Here is a 16,056-nt window from a genome sequence, read left to right as displayed (position 1 = left end):
ATATCCTGCTGCGTTTCAGAAGAATGTAGAGAAGTTTTAAAGAGATTTTTCCTTGTATTGCTTGCAAAGTGTTACTGCCTGTTGCTATCGGTGTTGCAGTTCATCTTGCATAGAACTTGCCAACCTCAAAATGAATGTTGTGATGAACCTGGAAATGGACGTTGTGGTGAATACAGCTGGCAACACTGGAATGACAGATTGCTTGCAGTAAAGTTGATGCTTGCTGATTTTTATTTCAATATTATCTGACTTCTGAAAATATTTTTTTTTTTCTCAATTGTGTCTTTTTCCCAGTAGCTTGTTACATCAAAGGGTTTTTGTAATCCTTTTAGCAGAACAATGATTATCTAAATGCAGGCCTCTTGCCAAATGCTTGGTTGCAGGTACAGTCGAGCAGATGTTGTGCGTTCAGATGGGGCAGAGCACAGGAAGGAATAGGTTGGCCTGAACCGGAATGCTTCTTGGGTCTACAGCCACCTCTTTTTTTGTAGTGCTCAGTGCTGCAGGGAGCAGCCAAGTGTTTACGGCCATTTTCAACTCTGACTTTGTGTGCCTAGTCTTCCATATTGATGTTCTTTTCTTGCTCCTCCTGTATTGTAAATAAGCTAGACTGAATTAATTATCACTAGTAACAGACTTAAAAAGAAGGTGCAGTCTGAAAAATAATTGTAGAAATGACATCATGAGGTGGCTTTTCATTGCTCCAGGATGAGTCTAGTTCAAATTTGAGGGTGCAGAATTAAAAAGATCTCTCCCCCCATTTACCCAGGTATGCTGCCGGGTAAGGCTCAGGGGCGTTGGAGTGGGCTTTAGGTGGCAGACCACAACAGTACTTAGGATTGCATGTATATAATTGTGCATGAATTACGCCCAGTATCTGGATACGTGGTGCTTCCCAGTAATCCTTGGTCAGGAGGACACCAAAATGCCTTGGTCCAGTTAGGAACCAAGTTCTGCGCTCAGCTATCTGTCTCAGTAACAAATATTCTGCAGCTGAAATTTGTGAGGGGTGATCATTCATTCTGTGAAACCTGAGCTTAAGTATAATTTGGGTTGCTTTTATTCTTTTATTTTGCCCATAGAGGGCTAACAAAAGTGATTTTTTAAATTTTTTTGTTGTTGTTGGAAAAGCTAGCTAAGTCTGAATGCAAATGGGGGAGGGATACAAAGAGTAAAACATATTTTCAGCCAATATTTTGAACATGGAATACTGCAAGCATTAGAGTCAGCTTTGGCCTTTCTGTTGGAAAACTAAAAAGTCAATTGTTCAATCTTTCTCTCATGTTGCATAAGAACCAAGAGATGATTTTTGCAAGTGAGCAAGTTTTGAAAAAACAGCCTTGTCTTGTATCGGTGAGTTTAAAAGGCACTGACTATCTAAAGCCTATTGTAATTAAAGAAATAATTACTTGCTATAGGGTATCTCTTTTGATTTCAGGCTTATTTATACCTGTCCTTTGGGAAAATCTGCTGCTGTCTTTAACCTAAAAGAGGAGTCTAATATTAATGTCGCTATTCTGTTTAAATCAATCTAACTTCAGAGCTCTGTGTTTGTGCGTCATAATCCTTTTGTAAAAACCGCAACCAAAATCAAACCCTTAAATTGATGAACAAAACTTGCACTTTCTAATGTGCTTTTTAGAGAAAACTTTATACGGGACAGCAACTGTTAATTTGGTATCTCTTCCAAGGTCGTACATCTTCCGAAGGGAGTTCACAAAGATGTGCAAGGACTCCGTACCACATTACTTTTGCTGCTTTATGACTTTTAATGACTGCAGTAATGGGTCTTTGCTTCTCATAGTTCTGACTTCACTTTCTGTTTAATAAGTAAAACATTATTACTTTGTTAATTATAAATAATTACTTCTCTACGTTATTAACTTCATTATTCAGAAATCTTTTGATAAATATTCTGTGACCTTATTACATATAGGAAATAATTTTCTGTTCTCGCTGTACTTCTGAAGAATGTAGGCGTTCCATTAATCTGAATATTTTACTGTTCTTGACTAGAGAAAAAAAAAATCTTAGCTTTTTTTTCCACTGTTGATGAAAAACAATAACCTGGGATATTTATTGTGCAAGTGCTATGATGTTTATGGGATGCCTTTATTAAGCCTTTTTTTTTTCTTAAATTTTTAACTATTACCAAATGACCTAATTTGTGGGGAAATTTTTCTATTAAATGTATCAAGCTGGTTTAATAAGTATCTACACAGAGTTAATAGTATTAATAAATTTTTTTCTTTTTTTTTTTTTTGCTTGAACACAAGACACATTTAATATCTTATAGACTTCCTTTATGTTTTGGTATATCTTTTTCAAGTTTGACATGAAAACAGTGTCTTTGTGGTGTTAATTATAATTTTAAAATACACTATAAAAACTAGGTCTACGAAAAATGTCAAAATTCCTTTAAGAACAAATAAAAGCTAAAAAGTCAATAATTATCACCTTTACTTAGTATGCACTTAAGGTTTTTTGTCCTTCAAGATTTAGACTAATATGCAAAAATACCTTAAAATTACTGAGCTAATTCCATGTCTGATAACTACTAAAAGCACTGGATTAATGAGAATAATTTAAATTACATCTGTTTTTAGTTTAATCCATTTTATATTTACATCCTTGATGGCCTCAAACTAAGATGCATAAAATTGCTAATGTATTTCATAAATGATTGCAGAATCTCAAGCTGTCAGACCTTGCATTTCTGTTAGCACATTTTTGATTCAAAGATGTTTGGAAAGAGAAGAGAATGTATATTAAGTAATAATATTTCTATTCCAATTATTTTTCTCATGTGAATTTTTCCTTTTCCATTCTAAATTTACATTTTGTCCTTCAACATTTTTTTTTTTTTTTGGTTGCAATTTTAAAATCAATGCTTAAGTTAATCAATGCTACTCTGAGGCTCGTGAGAACATTTAAAACTGGCTTAATTTCAGTGTTATTTCACAACTGCAGCCCAGCGTTTTGTTCCCTTGGTTTGTGTGCTGTGCTGAACCAGAGCTTGTCATTTCGTGTCGTGATGTGCGTAATTCTTTGTCTAGTAGTGGTACGAATGCTATTGGAAAAACAGCTATTTGCTTAAACAAAGATGGGGCTGGAAATCCTAAATGCTGGATTTTTTTAAAAAAAGAATTTTTGGTTTCTGTGTGCATAAATTATTAATTATTTTTCCCCATTGATTAGCACTCGTATTTCATTACTCCTGATATAACTGGATTGCCAACAATCCCTGAAAGCGTAAGTATGCAGTTTCCTTTTTAAATATTTAGGAGAAGTATCAACCTTATTCTGTGGGTAGGGCTGAACTCTGCTTTTATCAATAGATTATTTTTTTTCCAGGACTGCTTTTAGAATATGATTGATGTCTATTATTACAACCTTTAGCTAGTAGTTACTGTTGCATTCATCATTAACCCATTTTAAAGCATTAACAGGGCATTTTTGACCGCTGCTATATCCACCCTTTGTTCATAATTACTTGGTTTGTTTGCATTTATTGGGATTAATTGTGTAAAATAATTCTGCTTCTGCACCTCATGTTATTTGAATACCTGCCCTTTAAACACTGCATTGCTAAGCTGCAAATTCAGCTATGAAGATATGCAGTTACTTTTTGAGTAAGGAGGCATTGTTTCAGGCTTTCTGAAAACATGCCGTACCTGCTTACATTTGGATGGTAACCATGCACCCAGGAATGGTGGCTGTTATTATGATTATAATTATTTTTTTATGAAGACTTGCATTCTGTAGATGCTAAATCCTTGATGGTGCTGTGGGTAGATGGTGCAAATCTCGGATCCCATTCTCTATGATGTGTTTAGCCCAATAATATCTAATAAAAGAGCTTCAAAACTCTCTGCTTCCCATTCTTGCACTTAAATCTGGAGTTGAATATGGATGTGTGGGTGTGCATTTTTACACTTTTAAATAATAACAGAAAGTTAACCTGTTGGGGGGTTCACCATGGTACAAAATCCCGCAGTACTGCAGAGCTGGTTCTTGGTAGGTATTTGCGGTGTTTGTGCAGAAAGTGTGACCAAAATGTCCTTATGGCCTCTGTGGTGACCCATCACGAGGGGTGGTGGGACGGTGTCCTGTTGGCCTGCTCCCTGCCTCTGCACTGCAGGCCAGAGGGGAGATTGTGCCCCTGGTGTCCCAGGTGGGCAGCGACTCCGGGCTGCAGGGTGGGACGGGAGAGAGAAGGAAATGGAGCCAGGGAATGCTACCGCTCCTCACCAGCCTGGGGTCCAGAGGAGGTCTGCGTGCCGTGGTGGTGGAAAGAGATCTGCACGAGGGACCCAGAGGAGATGGCGTGGCCCTTGTTGCAACCCAGAAAACTACAGGAAGTTACTGGATAGAGAAATAAAAGGGAGGACCTTTGTTGCAAGGGCTCTTTGGGCAGGACAGGACCTAGTTTTCAAATGTTTTTTTTCATCTGTTTCACCCTGTGGGTTGAGTTCTTCTATTTTAAGGAATTCTCTTGTTCTAGCTTATTATTTGGGGTTCTAATAAAACATGGCTTTGGAGGTTAGAAAGTGTGTTGTGTCTTCAACTTAAAGAAAATGCGGGGAAGCTTCACTCTGGGCCTCTGGCTGATGGAGGACCTTGCGATGGTGCCATTGTGGATTTATATTTCTGATTCTGTGTGAGAAAGGAAAAGTAATAGTCAAAGTGCCTTTCTCTAATTATTTTCTACTCTGTTTATAAAAGTCTCGTCCTTCCAGTATGAATCAAAATAGTATGGTAGTAATGGAGGGTTAGAACATGCAGGGAGAGAAGAGATGAGGTAATTGCAGTAAATTAGCAATAACATGAATTTTCTTATTCTTTGTTGTAAGATTCACACGTTTCAGGGGCAGTAACTTTTCAGATGTGATGCAGAAATAACTGTGACTGTCTTCCAGAGGCATATCACCCTGTAAAAGATTGCAAACTCTTTTTACCGCAGCTTTTGCAACAAAGAATCAGCATACCATTATCAATTCCAGTGTTAGAGGGTGTCTGAGGTAAATTGGACTCAAATTATCATGGTGCAACAGCCTCTGACAACCAGTTAAAAGTCACACTTGAAAGACCAGAGTTTCTTTCTAAATGGGGTGTTTGTAGCCTTAAAGCTCTTGTTTTTATCTCTTCCAAAATTTTATGCAGCATAGACCAAGAATAACTCTATACTCTATGTCTTTGAATTAATAATTCATTTCTGAATTTACATGAAACTGGATCGTCCATTGGATCTTCGTTTGCCTTTTCAGTATCTTTTTTTAATTTAATATTGCAATATATCCAAAAAGGAGGTCAACCCTCCGATCATCATCCGGGCTTTAAGTAAAGTTAGGTTTCCATAGAGTAGAGCCTGTCAGGAGATAAATGGGCAGCTGGTGAACACCTCTGCCCCACGCCGTGCTCCCTGGCTGCCGAGGGCCGTGAGCTGCAGAGGCCACAGCCGGCCACCGCGAGCCGGCCCCCGCGGGGGACGTGCCAGCAGTAACAGTCAGGCTCTGAAGCCTTTGTGCTCTGAAGCCTTTACCACTCCTCTTGCCCTCGCTGTATTTTCGGGGGTGCATTACCTTGCTGCCATGTGTTGGCCACATCCATTATGGACTGAGTCCCACTGTTCGGATTTCCAGCCTTGGGTTGGGGCATGTGGCTGATAGACCTCCCGTGTTACTGAACATTAATCTGCTCTTCCTGAGAAGAGACAAGGAAGCGTTCCGGTTGCAGATACAACAACGGATGTGTGAAATTAAATGTTTTGTATATTGTGGGTTCTATTAGTATATTTTCATACGTATTCTCTAACATTTACAAAAACTTGCTGTTTTCTTAGGCATTTTTGCTGGTAGCTGTTTTAGCTTATTCAGAACTTGTACGTCTCTGGCACTGCGCTATGCAGAAATACTGTTAAGTTCAGCTGGAACAGAGACCTTCCCCTGCCCTACAACCCGCCTTTTTCTCTTTTCCCCCCACTTTTGTGTTATCCGAACTGTAAATAAGAGGTGCTGGTGACTTTGCTTTTCATTAAACCCCACAGTGGGGTTCTTATTAGGGGTGAGAAGGGTGGCTGCAGGAAGGACCCAGTACCTTCTACCAGTGCTGCTGGATGTTTGATGTCCTGGCCCATACAGCTCAAGCAAAAGCTCGGCGTTTCTCAACAAGCTATTTTGTTGTACTTGAAGGAGAATAAAATGTGTTGAATTTGGGAGAGCCTGGCAAAATAGCACATTTTTATTATTGTAGCTATGAGAGAACAGTTATTGCAGTGGTGGAGGATCTGTTCCTGGGTTGGAAGTAGTGGTTACCTTAATAGCGTATGGTGCTATTGATACAATACCGAATTTCATATTTTTTCAAATTTGAACAAAACCCAAATTCAAAAGCATAATGAAATGGGCAAAATACAAATACCTTACACCAAAGTTATTTTTTCATTGACTTTAAAACTCAGTCAATTATTCTTAAAGCATACAAATTTTAATGCAAAGGGATTTCTTTCATAGTTTTAGGTTGGGTTTTTTTTCCACCTAGTAATTGGACAAAAATTCTTGTAAATAATATATAAAATGTTCCACTAGCTACTTCTGTTGCTATATTGTTAACATCTTATTTATTTAAACAGAGAAACCTCACTGAATATTTTGTTGCTGTGGATGTGAACAACATGCTGCAACTTTATGCCAGTATGTTGCATGAGAGACGAATCATTATTACCTCTAGCAAACTAAGCACTGTAAGTACTTCACACATCTCCTTTTAAGTAGAATATATTGAACATCTCACAAAATGACCTGCAGACCTTTGTGGTTTTAGATATGTTCCATGTGTACTTATAAGACAATATCTACATACTTTTCTGATATATGGTTTTAGTCTGGCTCTTGAAGTACAAAAGTCTGATTTATATAAGACCTACTCAGATACATTAAGTCAGGTTAATTATTTTCCTTATCAGGAGATGAGAGTTCTTTAACTCTCCTGAGTTCATTTCTCTGCCTTCTATAACCTAAAAAGAATTCTTAAGGGCTATTATAAGATCTTTATTATTCACTTGTGGCTTATTCCATTGGAGCTACTTGAAAGAAATCAAGGGTCCGTAATAATAGCTGCTATCCTAACCTGGTAATAGGTAGATTCATCTTTGTTAGAGTGGTTTGGGAGTGCATACTGTAATAGCTCTGATTTGGAGCAGCTCTTCAGACTGATAATAACCTACAACTCAAAATACCTTTTTTTTTTTTTTCTTTTTTTTTCCCTTAAAGGTTTTAGGCTACTGCCCGCATTAAAATGTTTTGGTTTTTTCTTCCCATTATGCCTGCTTAGACTGCCTTAATAAAAGAATGTTGTGTTTAATTTTGAAAGTATACCTAAATATTCAGATGTTATTTTGTTTTACTCTTCACAGAATCTTATGAGTTTTTAAAATATCCGATATTTTTTTAAATATTCCCAAGATTAATTTTGCATTAGTACAGGACTGTCACTTTATAACCAACTTTCATCATAGAGTATATTTGTTATGCAGAATATTTAGCCTGTTAAGCACAGTCATTGAAAATACCTTCATTTTCTTTCAACGGTACTGCATAAAAAATTTTGTTTAATATGCTTTCTATGGTAGAAAATCAGCTTTATGTTCCTGAACACTGCTAATTTTACTACCAAATAAATGAACAGCTATTTTCAACACATAGATACGAGGTTGGATATGGTACTGAAAATTAATATTTTCAAAGACTTGCAGGCGGCGATTTCCAATACATATGTGTAAGGAGTGAGAATTTTGGATAATAAATAGTGGATAAAACCCCCTTTAGTTCTTTTGAGTCAAAAGTAAATTGAAGATAGAGAAGCTTCAGAATCGCCATAAAAGGCTGGTAAATTATATAACTGTTGTTGTCTTTTTTTTTTTTTTTTTTCCTTTCCTTTTTAAACACCACAGTGTTGGGCCCCTGAATCTGCATGCAGTCACCATTGTGGTTAGGGACATGCACAAAAGACAGCACTTCACCGGTGGCTTGCAGAATATGGAGCTAAGTAACTCCATGGTGATTGGAGAGTAAAGGAATCATATCATAGAACCATAGAATGGTTTGGGTTGGAAGGGACCTTAAAGATCATCTCGTTCCAACCCCGTGCCATGGGCAGGGACACCTCCCACTTGAACAGGTTGCTCAAAGCCATGGGGTCATATAAGCAGAGGCCACACGAACAACTGAAAACCAGTAAAATAAATAGTGAATGAATATGAACAATCTTCAAATTACTAGTCTGTGCTATATTTTTTAACTACCAAAGATGTTAATTTATCTTAGGAAATTTCCACATTCTACTATCACATTTTTTTCTTCCCCCCACCCCTGAAATGTCTAGGGGAAGAATTGGGTGTTAGAACACAGTAATAAGACCACCCAAATGGGCAAAAAGAATTTGAAGGGAAAGCTCTTTCAAAGAACCTGTCTTAGTGGAAGTTCACATGATGTAGCAAAACCGTGAAATCAAATTTTTATTTATTTTTTTCAATTTGCCAGTCTGGGACCCAGCTCACTATATTTAAAAAAACAAAAACCAAAAAAAAAAATAAAAACCAAAACAAAAAAAAAAAAACAAAACAAAACCAGAACAAAACCTAAAACCTCAAAAAAACCCAAACCCTGCCATAAAAAGCCCTCAGCTCCAATGATGCCCCAGTCAAACCTCTTTTCCTGCTCTAGTGGAGAGGAGACTGGAACAATGATGGCAGCTCAGTGCCTCTGGAAGATTCATTCTGCAGGTGGGCACGTGTCCGTCTGCTTGACACGATTTAGAATCGCGCTCTCAGCCTACATTTGGATCCTCTTAAGACTCGTTTTTGTTAGGCTGAACATCTCAGCTGATCGCTATTGCTATGATATGACAAGAGAAGAAGAGGTATCAGAATCACACTGCGCTGATCCAGACCACCTTATTTCTATGTTCAGATTCCAAGCTCTTTGGAAGACGTTACAGAACAACTGATAGAATATGCTGGTTGGGAGAAACTTTAACTTTGTTCAGAATTCATCTGTTTATTCCAAACCTTTTCATGAATGATGGTGTCCTCACTTGAAAATAATTTATGTCGCTTTCTTGGACAAGGATAGGTAGCAGTAGCAGACATCTGTATTAGCATTTGGATGTCCTGAAGAATCTCCCCAGGCTGTGAATGTAAATAATAGATTGCAGGTTAAGTCCAAAAAGAGTTAGCACATCTGTTTCACTTTCTTCTTCACTGGTTATTTTTTCAGCCTACTAGCATTACTTAAGTCATAGCTAAATGAAATTACTGCCACGTTATGTCAGATCTGCTTTTGACACGGGATTGGGTTAATTTTCCTTTGCACTACCGAGTTCTCATAAAACAGCAGAATAGACCTGACTTCTCAGGAACCTCAGTGAGAACTGCTGCCTGCTGTAGCAGGTATCTTTTTTATATACAGGACAGGACTGACACGAGGCTTGCTTCTTTACAGGGTAATACTGTTTAACAAGTAAATTAAACACTTTTCAGTATCTTCTGTAACAATTTAATTGAATTGCCAAGAATGATTAAATGTAGTTTTGGCATAAGATATTTATTCTTTAAGATGTTGGATTGCTTAATATAATACAAATAATCAAATGGAGCGTATTTGGACATCGGCATTTGCTAGCTTTGTGCTGGTTTACTCTTGTGTACAAAACCCAGCAGGCTGGTACTTTGCGCTGTAAAGGTCGTGTTTTAATATTCCTAAATTACAGCTTGATACTTGAAAAGATTATTTGTTCAAGAATTGTGCTATCAAGTACAACTTTCTGTTAAGGGAGTTGCGCCTTATCTTTGGGGTTAACTGAATATCAAGTGTTTATGTCAGTTCATGAAGACTGGGTTGTGATGTCACCTTCAAGTTATCAGCTCTGTTTCGGTTCACTATCTCAGGGCAGTGACTGATAACAAAAAGCATAATTCAAGGCCTTGCTCACTTTCTCCTCGCATAATTCAAGGCCTTGCTCACTTTCTCCTCGCCCTTCTTGTGGGGGGCCAACTACACTTATGTGCAGGAATTCTTTGTCTAGCATTTCTGCCCTAGAAATTTCATGCTTTCGTTATACTCAAATAAAGGCTCAGTCCTGTAATGGAAAAGGCTGGCGGAGGTGGAATGATACTGTATTTAAAAAGAAGGTTTACTTTGGAGGAAAAAAGAGAAAAAGGAAAGACGTTTGCCTATTTTAAAAAAAAGAAAAGATGATAAGTACTATTTTATCCTGAGGGTGTGTTTCAATTGTCAGCTTGTATTTTATTTCCATCAGCAGGCTTTGTTTTATATGCATCTTCTGATTTTTCCAGTTGTTACGTATTTTTTTGCATCTTTCTTTAAATTGATTTTCTGTGCTTTTACCCCCTTAAAAACTCGCTTGGTGAAGATCTTTGCTTGCTTGCCCTACCAATTACTACCAAGATATAAATGGAAACTTCCCACCGCTCCTTTCTGTCGTAGCTTGTGGGTCATTATTTGCCCTAACTGTTGATTCTTTTATTAGCTTGACTTTCCAACCACTTTAATAATGTGATTATCACCAACCTCACAGCTTGCTTCAGGCTTAGTGTTAGAGTGAGGTGGATTCAGCTAGCTTGAGGATTACGCTCTGGAAGATCTGTTTGTAGCAAAAATTACCATCTCTGGCTTTTGAACAGTAAACTATGAAAAAGAAACAAATTATATGGCTTTGGATTAAACGAAAGGATGAATGAAACAAAGGAATTGATCTATTCACAGAGGTGGCTGTTAGTTATTTCACTTTAGCTGTAAAAGGAAGACCTTTCCTAAATGTCACGCTGTATGTTCTTGCACAGCAGCGTTTTCTCACACGTCACTGCATCTGCATGTATTCTTATTAGTTGCGTGGAGCTATACGAGTTTCAGTACAAATAATTTTTTAATTTGGTCTTTCTATAAATTATTAAAGTGCTGGGGATGGCTTTTCCAGGAAGGCTGAACTACGGCATTGATTTTATGCATGCTGGAGGCAGGCCCTAGATGTTTCGGCCCCAAGTGCACCTGCTGTGGTAGTCTACCAGAACATCATACCACACTCTCATGTATTCAAAGCAAAGGAATAAATCATGATTTTACAACAGTGCATCAGTTGACTTATTGCTGTTTTGTGACCGGAGGTAGAAAGGATTGCTGTTTAAAGCCATGTCATCAGTTCTCAAGTCACTCAAGCATGAAAGCTTGTCATATGCCTCTGTAATTGTACCTCGCCAGTCTTTCCCTAACTAGTCAGCTGGGGCTGTGCGTTTTGTCTCAAACACCCGGCTGGCCAGTGTCTGACAGGAGCTTTCTCGTCATCCTGTCAGTAATATGCTAACTAGAGTGTATCTTCTGCGGCCTACACTGGCAGGTGGAAAGGATGCTACACTTTAAAGCAAATGTCTAAACGTTATCTCCATTTTGACCAGTATTTGTTTCAGGTAATACAAGTCTGCTGTGCCTGAGAGCGTGGTGGTTACAAAGATCTGCTTTGTGCTGGCTGTAGGTTTCTTTGGTGATCCCTATACAAACAAGTGTATACGTCAATAAAAGACACAGATTTTAATTTACTATTTTTTTATGGTGAAGGAGCACTGAATATGAATTTACACACAAACATACATTTTTGGAATCACTTTTGCTGTTGCTTGTATGTGGGGAGAGCTTTCTGCCGTTGCCTTCAGGTGCCATAGTTGGACTGAGCGGTGGCTTCATGTTCCTTGCCTCGTTAGTCTCGTTCAGGTATGGTCACACTATCCGTGGTCGCTCAGGCACTAGGAAGACGTGTAGGCTTCTTGGAGAATGTAGGACCAGCTGCTAGGGAAAGCAAAACACCTCTCACTCTATAAACAAGTTGTCTTTGTGACTTGCTTTCCTCCTCCTGTATCTGACCCTAAGTCCGAGTTCTTGAGTTTGTTTCAAAATCCATGCGTTCCAAGGCAGTAATATCATCAGCTGAATCTGAAAACAACTGTGGTGGTTGTCTGTTTCTCTCCCTTCACTTAAGTTTATCTGCAGTTTACATGTTGGAGATTTGTGGATCTGATTAAAAAACCAGGCAAGCAGCAGCACTTTGTGACTAGGCCAGATCTCTGGCACATGGTTTTGGAGTACGGTGCTCGTTAGTGCGGAGCCCGGAAAGACAGAAAGCTCCTCTTTTCTATTTGAATGTTTCTGAGTTCAAAGCTCAGAATTTATGGAGCTACTTCTCTGGTGCAAACTAAGGATCCGAGACAGTGGAACAATTGGCTCCATGCAGGCCTTCCATGTTGGAGAAAATAGTGGCATTGGGAGCTGTCACAGAGCTTAGTGATGTCCTCACATTGCCTTATGCTCCTACTTCCCATTAAATGAACTATAGCACTTAATTTATTTCAATTGTGCAATGTAGTGCAGTCACAATTTTATCTAAAGATGTATTTATGAAGTGTATGGCAGATCCATTGTAAATGATACCGTTCCAATAATTAAAAAAAGAAATATTTAAAATTTAATTTGTATCTCAGATTACTCTGACGTAGTAAATAGTGGGTGGAAATGTGTAAGTGCTAAATTTAGTTCTTGGAAAACAGGAAATGGATAGGAATTTATCATTAGCTTGCAAGGCAGAACAGATATTCCACTGATACTCACTGAGCTCCCGGAAGCATAATTAGAATTCATTTTGGAATATTAGGTCAATTAGACCATTTGGTCTGGGAATAGATGAGGAGTGATGCTTAATAATTTTTTATATAGTTCAGGTGTAAACAGGCTAAGATAAACTGGGCAGAGATGCGCGTTGTGGATGCAGGTAAGGTCCCATTGGAACACGCATAGGGAGCGCACTTCTAGCAATGAAGCTGCGGGAAGTCAATATGGAATCAAAATGTGGTTAGGATATACAGCCAGACTGGGAAAGCTCTCCCAGTCTTGAGGTTTAGAATAGTTTTCCCATTGCCACAGCATAATATTAGGAGAAATAATCGTGAAAGAATTTGTGAAAATAAATTGAAATGTGTGGTCAGCGAATGATTAAAATTCTTTTTCTTTTAACGTGAGGAGGGGGAAAACAACAAAAAGTTGCAGATTGCTATTACCTGCCATCTATGTAAAATGTGAATAACTATATATCTCTGTGTTTTATTAAAAAAAATAAATCCCAGCCCCCAAACAAGCAAAAAAATGAAAACCCACACTGTAAAAGTAGACAGAAAGACAGATCTACAAATTCATGTCAAAATTAAATTTTTCACTTATTAGCACTTTCAGGAAAAAGAACGAATGCAAGATGAAGATAACCTGGGGCAAAAGTTGTTTCTTTTTCCAATTCATGTAATCTTTGGCAATTCAGTGAAAACTGCCGGAACAAAAGGCTGTGTAGAGCCAGCGCAAGCGCTGCAGTGGGCGAATGCAATCCAAGAGGAGCATTTGAGTACTGAGTCCTTTGTGGCTGGGCTGTGCGAGAACTGAAGGTGAATGACACTGTGTTCTGTTGACCAGAACTGTCTCGCCCCCTAAAAAAAGTACCAGTGAGGTCATTGGTGGTTGTGTGAAGACGAGTTACCGAAAGGTGTCTGAGTGTAATACCAGCTCTCTGCTCCGGTGTGCTGTTATGGCAAGATTTCCCCTGTTTCATGGTCACTGCTGCTTTATCACTCTTTTTTTTTTTTTTTTTTTCCAAGATTCACCAATGATTAAATGAACTATAACATAGTCAGTGGTTATCTCTACTCGTGCACACAGTAAATAAGTTGTCTGTCAGCTATTCACAAGGAAGCTGTTCCCTGCTGCTTCTTAATTAGGGTATGGCAGAAGAACGTACCATGGAGTTACTCTGGGGGAGGAAATGTTAATCAAAATTATTTTCCTGGAAACTCTCCTTTCAGAAGTGAGAAACATTTGCAGAACTCCCTTGTTTTATGGGAGGGTAGCTCTTCCTCCATGGAGACAGGTCATAAAATAAAGGAGGAAGGAAAGGGGGAGTCAGGAGGTAGTCAGGAAAAGGGACAAAAAGATGTATATGTTTGTGGTTTTCTGTGATTTTGTGAGAGAGGAAGAGATAAAGAAGTTAGGAAATAAATGAATGTCAAAATGAGAATAAAGGAATTATCAAGAATGTACAGAGATGAAATGAAGAAATATGAGGAAACTGAAATTATTGAACAGATGATATAAAGAAGCATGATTAGTATATTATAGGATAAATGAATATCAGAAGAGACCTGTTAGTTAACCTAATCTGTAATGTGTTACGGATAAAAACTGACTACTAACTTCCAGAAGTTTCTATTTTCAAGCTATGGAAAATACTAAAAACCATTGTGGGATGAAGAAATTGAGTAACTGAATCAAGTTATGTAGCTTTTTCTGTGCCACCCACACCTACTTTGTTACATAGATACCTCTGATTTATCTAGAAAAGTGCGCGTAGGTCCTTAGTGTGGGCAGAGTATGCCAGCGGTGTTCCTTGTTGAGCGCTTACCTGCCTGCTACCACTTCAATTTTATTTTCTGCTCAGCCTCCGTTATTGGGAAAATGTCACTCCTGGAGCCATAGGCAAGGAACAAACCGTGTCTGCAGTCTTTTCTTTCCCCTTCCAAACTAATGCACAAGAATGATGCCATAATGCTGCTTTGTGAATCAAGAATTGCAAGAAAAGAATGAAATTGATTGTATATGAAGTGCTGTCAAATTCATGAATAACACTCTTCTCTTCCTTTTCCTTCCCACAGAAATAACGATAAAAGCAAGCGAATAATACTAAAAAAACCAAAACCAAACAAAAAAAACCCCAAAAAACCCAAACCCAGAAGACAAGAAGCCTTTTTTATATTAGTGTTTTCTTTTTCGCATTTAACTTTCACAATAGAAAAAGCTAAAATTTTCATCTGTGGACTGGAAATATATTTATGAAGCTTAACCTTCTGCAAGAGGGGAGAGCTGGGGGTCTCATCTTGCCAAGAGGAGGAAAATGCATTATGGCTCATTTAAGGTCCTCCTTCTCTTTCTTCTTAAAGATTATGGGGTTGGCAGATGGGAGACGATTAGCCAGGAGCTAAATTAAAGAAATACAGAAGGAGTGGCTTTGGATATCGTGGCTTGGACAGTATATTCTGTTCTCTTTTTTTTTTTTGATAATTTTTTCTTTCATCAGTGACTTCTGAATTCTCGCCAATGCCAGCAGAATGGACTAAGTTTATGACTTAGCCTGACTGTTTATTCTTTAGAGCTGGGAAGGGGTTTGTGCTCTGTTGTAAAATGGTGAAAGCAAGGGATCCCGCTTTCTCTCTCCAGCAACCTTCCCCGAACCATTCAAGAAATGGGTGGGAAGGTAGGTCTTAGCAACCATTAAGCATCTGTTACGGGTTTGGAGCCTGATCTCATTCCCGATCAAACAAGAGTTAGATATGGCTGCTCCTCTAACAAAGCTGGTAGTCTTAGGAGTTGTAACAGTGTGGAGGAGAGGCTTCCTTTCACCTGCATGACTGTCCCCCTTAGGAAGTGGATAGTGGTTTCTCAGTAATTCTCGTGAGCTGGGAGTATTGGGGTAGCAGCAATAAGAGTTGGTCCAGGTTGATGGTAGCTACTGGAATTGCAGTGAAACTGTGACCCATCCCCTACAATTTATTGCTATCGGTAGCTGAGATAACAAAACAGAATCTGTGTCATCTTTCAACATATGTGTGGTCAAGGCAGTGGGAGGGAAGCAGTTCTTTGGCCCAATGGGACTGTGAGGGAGGAGGGAGAGCGCGCACCATTTCTGGACATGGTGTTGACAGAGATTGACAGTGTTTGAGGGTTTTTCAGGAAAATGGTTTTATCACAGTAGTTCTTTAGTTGCACACAGTAGACTTTGAAAGGTTGTCTAGTATCACAGGTTAATTTTACTTTAGCGTTTTGTCGAACTTCTGTTGCTGTTTTTGGCTTTCTGACAAGATTCTGCTAATCAGTTTCTGTCTTTCTAGTTTGCGCGTTGTGGTGTGTGCAAATCTTGCCACCTATGCTCTGCCTTTCTCTTTACTTTTGGTTATAG

The 16,056-nt window shown here is 38.5% G+C and overlaps 1 protein-coding gene across 7 annotated transcripts in view; it reads left to right on the top strand.

Moving 5' to 3' along the window:
- Positions 1-16,056, top strand: part of DENND1B (DENN domain containing 1B) — a 164,829-nt gene that overhangs the window by 79,500 nt on the left and 69,273 nt on the right. For 2 of the 7 annotated variants that reach the window (XM_054211995.1, XM_054211996.1), the window contains exons 8-10: positions 1,294-1,353; positions 3,199-3,252; positions 6,632-6,742. The exons of 1 other annotated variant lie outside the window; for it this stretch is intronic. In XM_054211995.1, the coding sequence (XP_054067970.1) occupies positions 1,294-1,353; positions 3,199-3,252; positions 6,632-6,742 (225 nt within the window). The remainder of the gene's footprint in view (positions 1-1,293; positions 1,354-3,198; positions 3,253-6,631; positions 6,743-16,056) is intronic. 4 more of the 7 variants (XM_054211997.1, XM_054211998.1, XM_054211999.1 and 1 more) reach the window with 4 other exon arrangements.

The sequence above is a fragment of the Rissa tridactyla genome, chromosome 8 (genome assembly GCF_028500815.1).
Source record: "Rissa tridactyla isolate bRisTri1 chromosome 8, bRisTri1.patW.cur.20221130, whole genome shotgun sequence".
NCBI lineage: Eukaryota > Metazoa > Chordata > Aves > Charadriiformes > Laridae > Rissa > Rissa tridactyla.
This window is presented reverse-complemented; position numbering and strand designations above follow the sequence as displayed.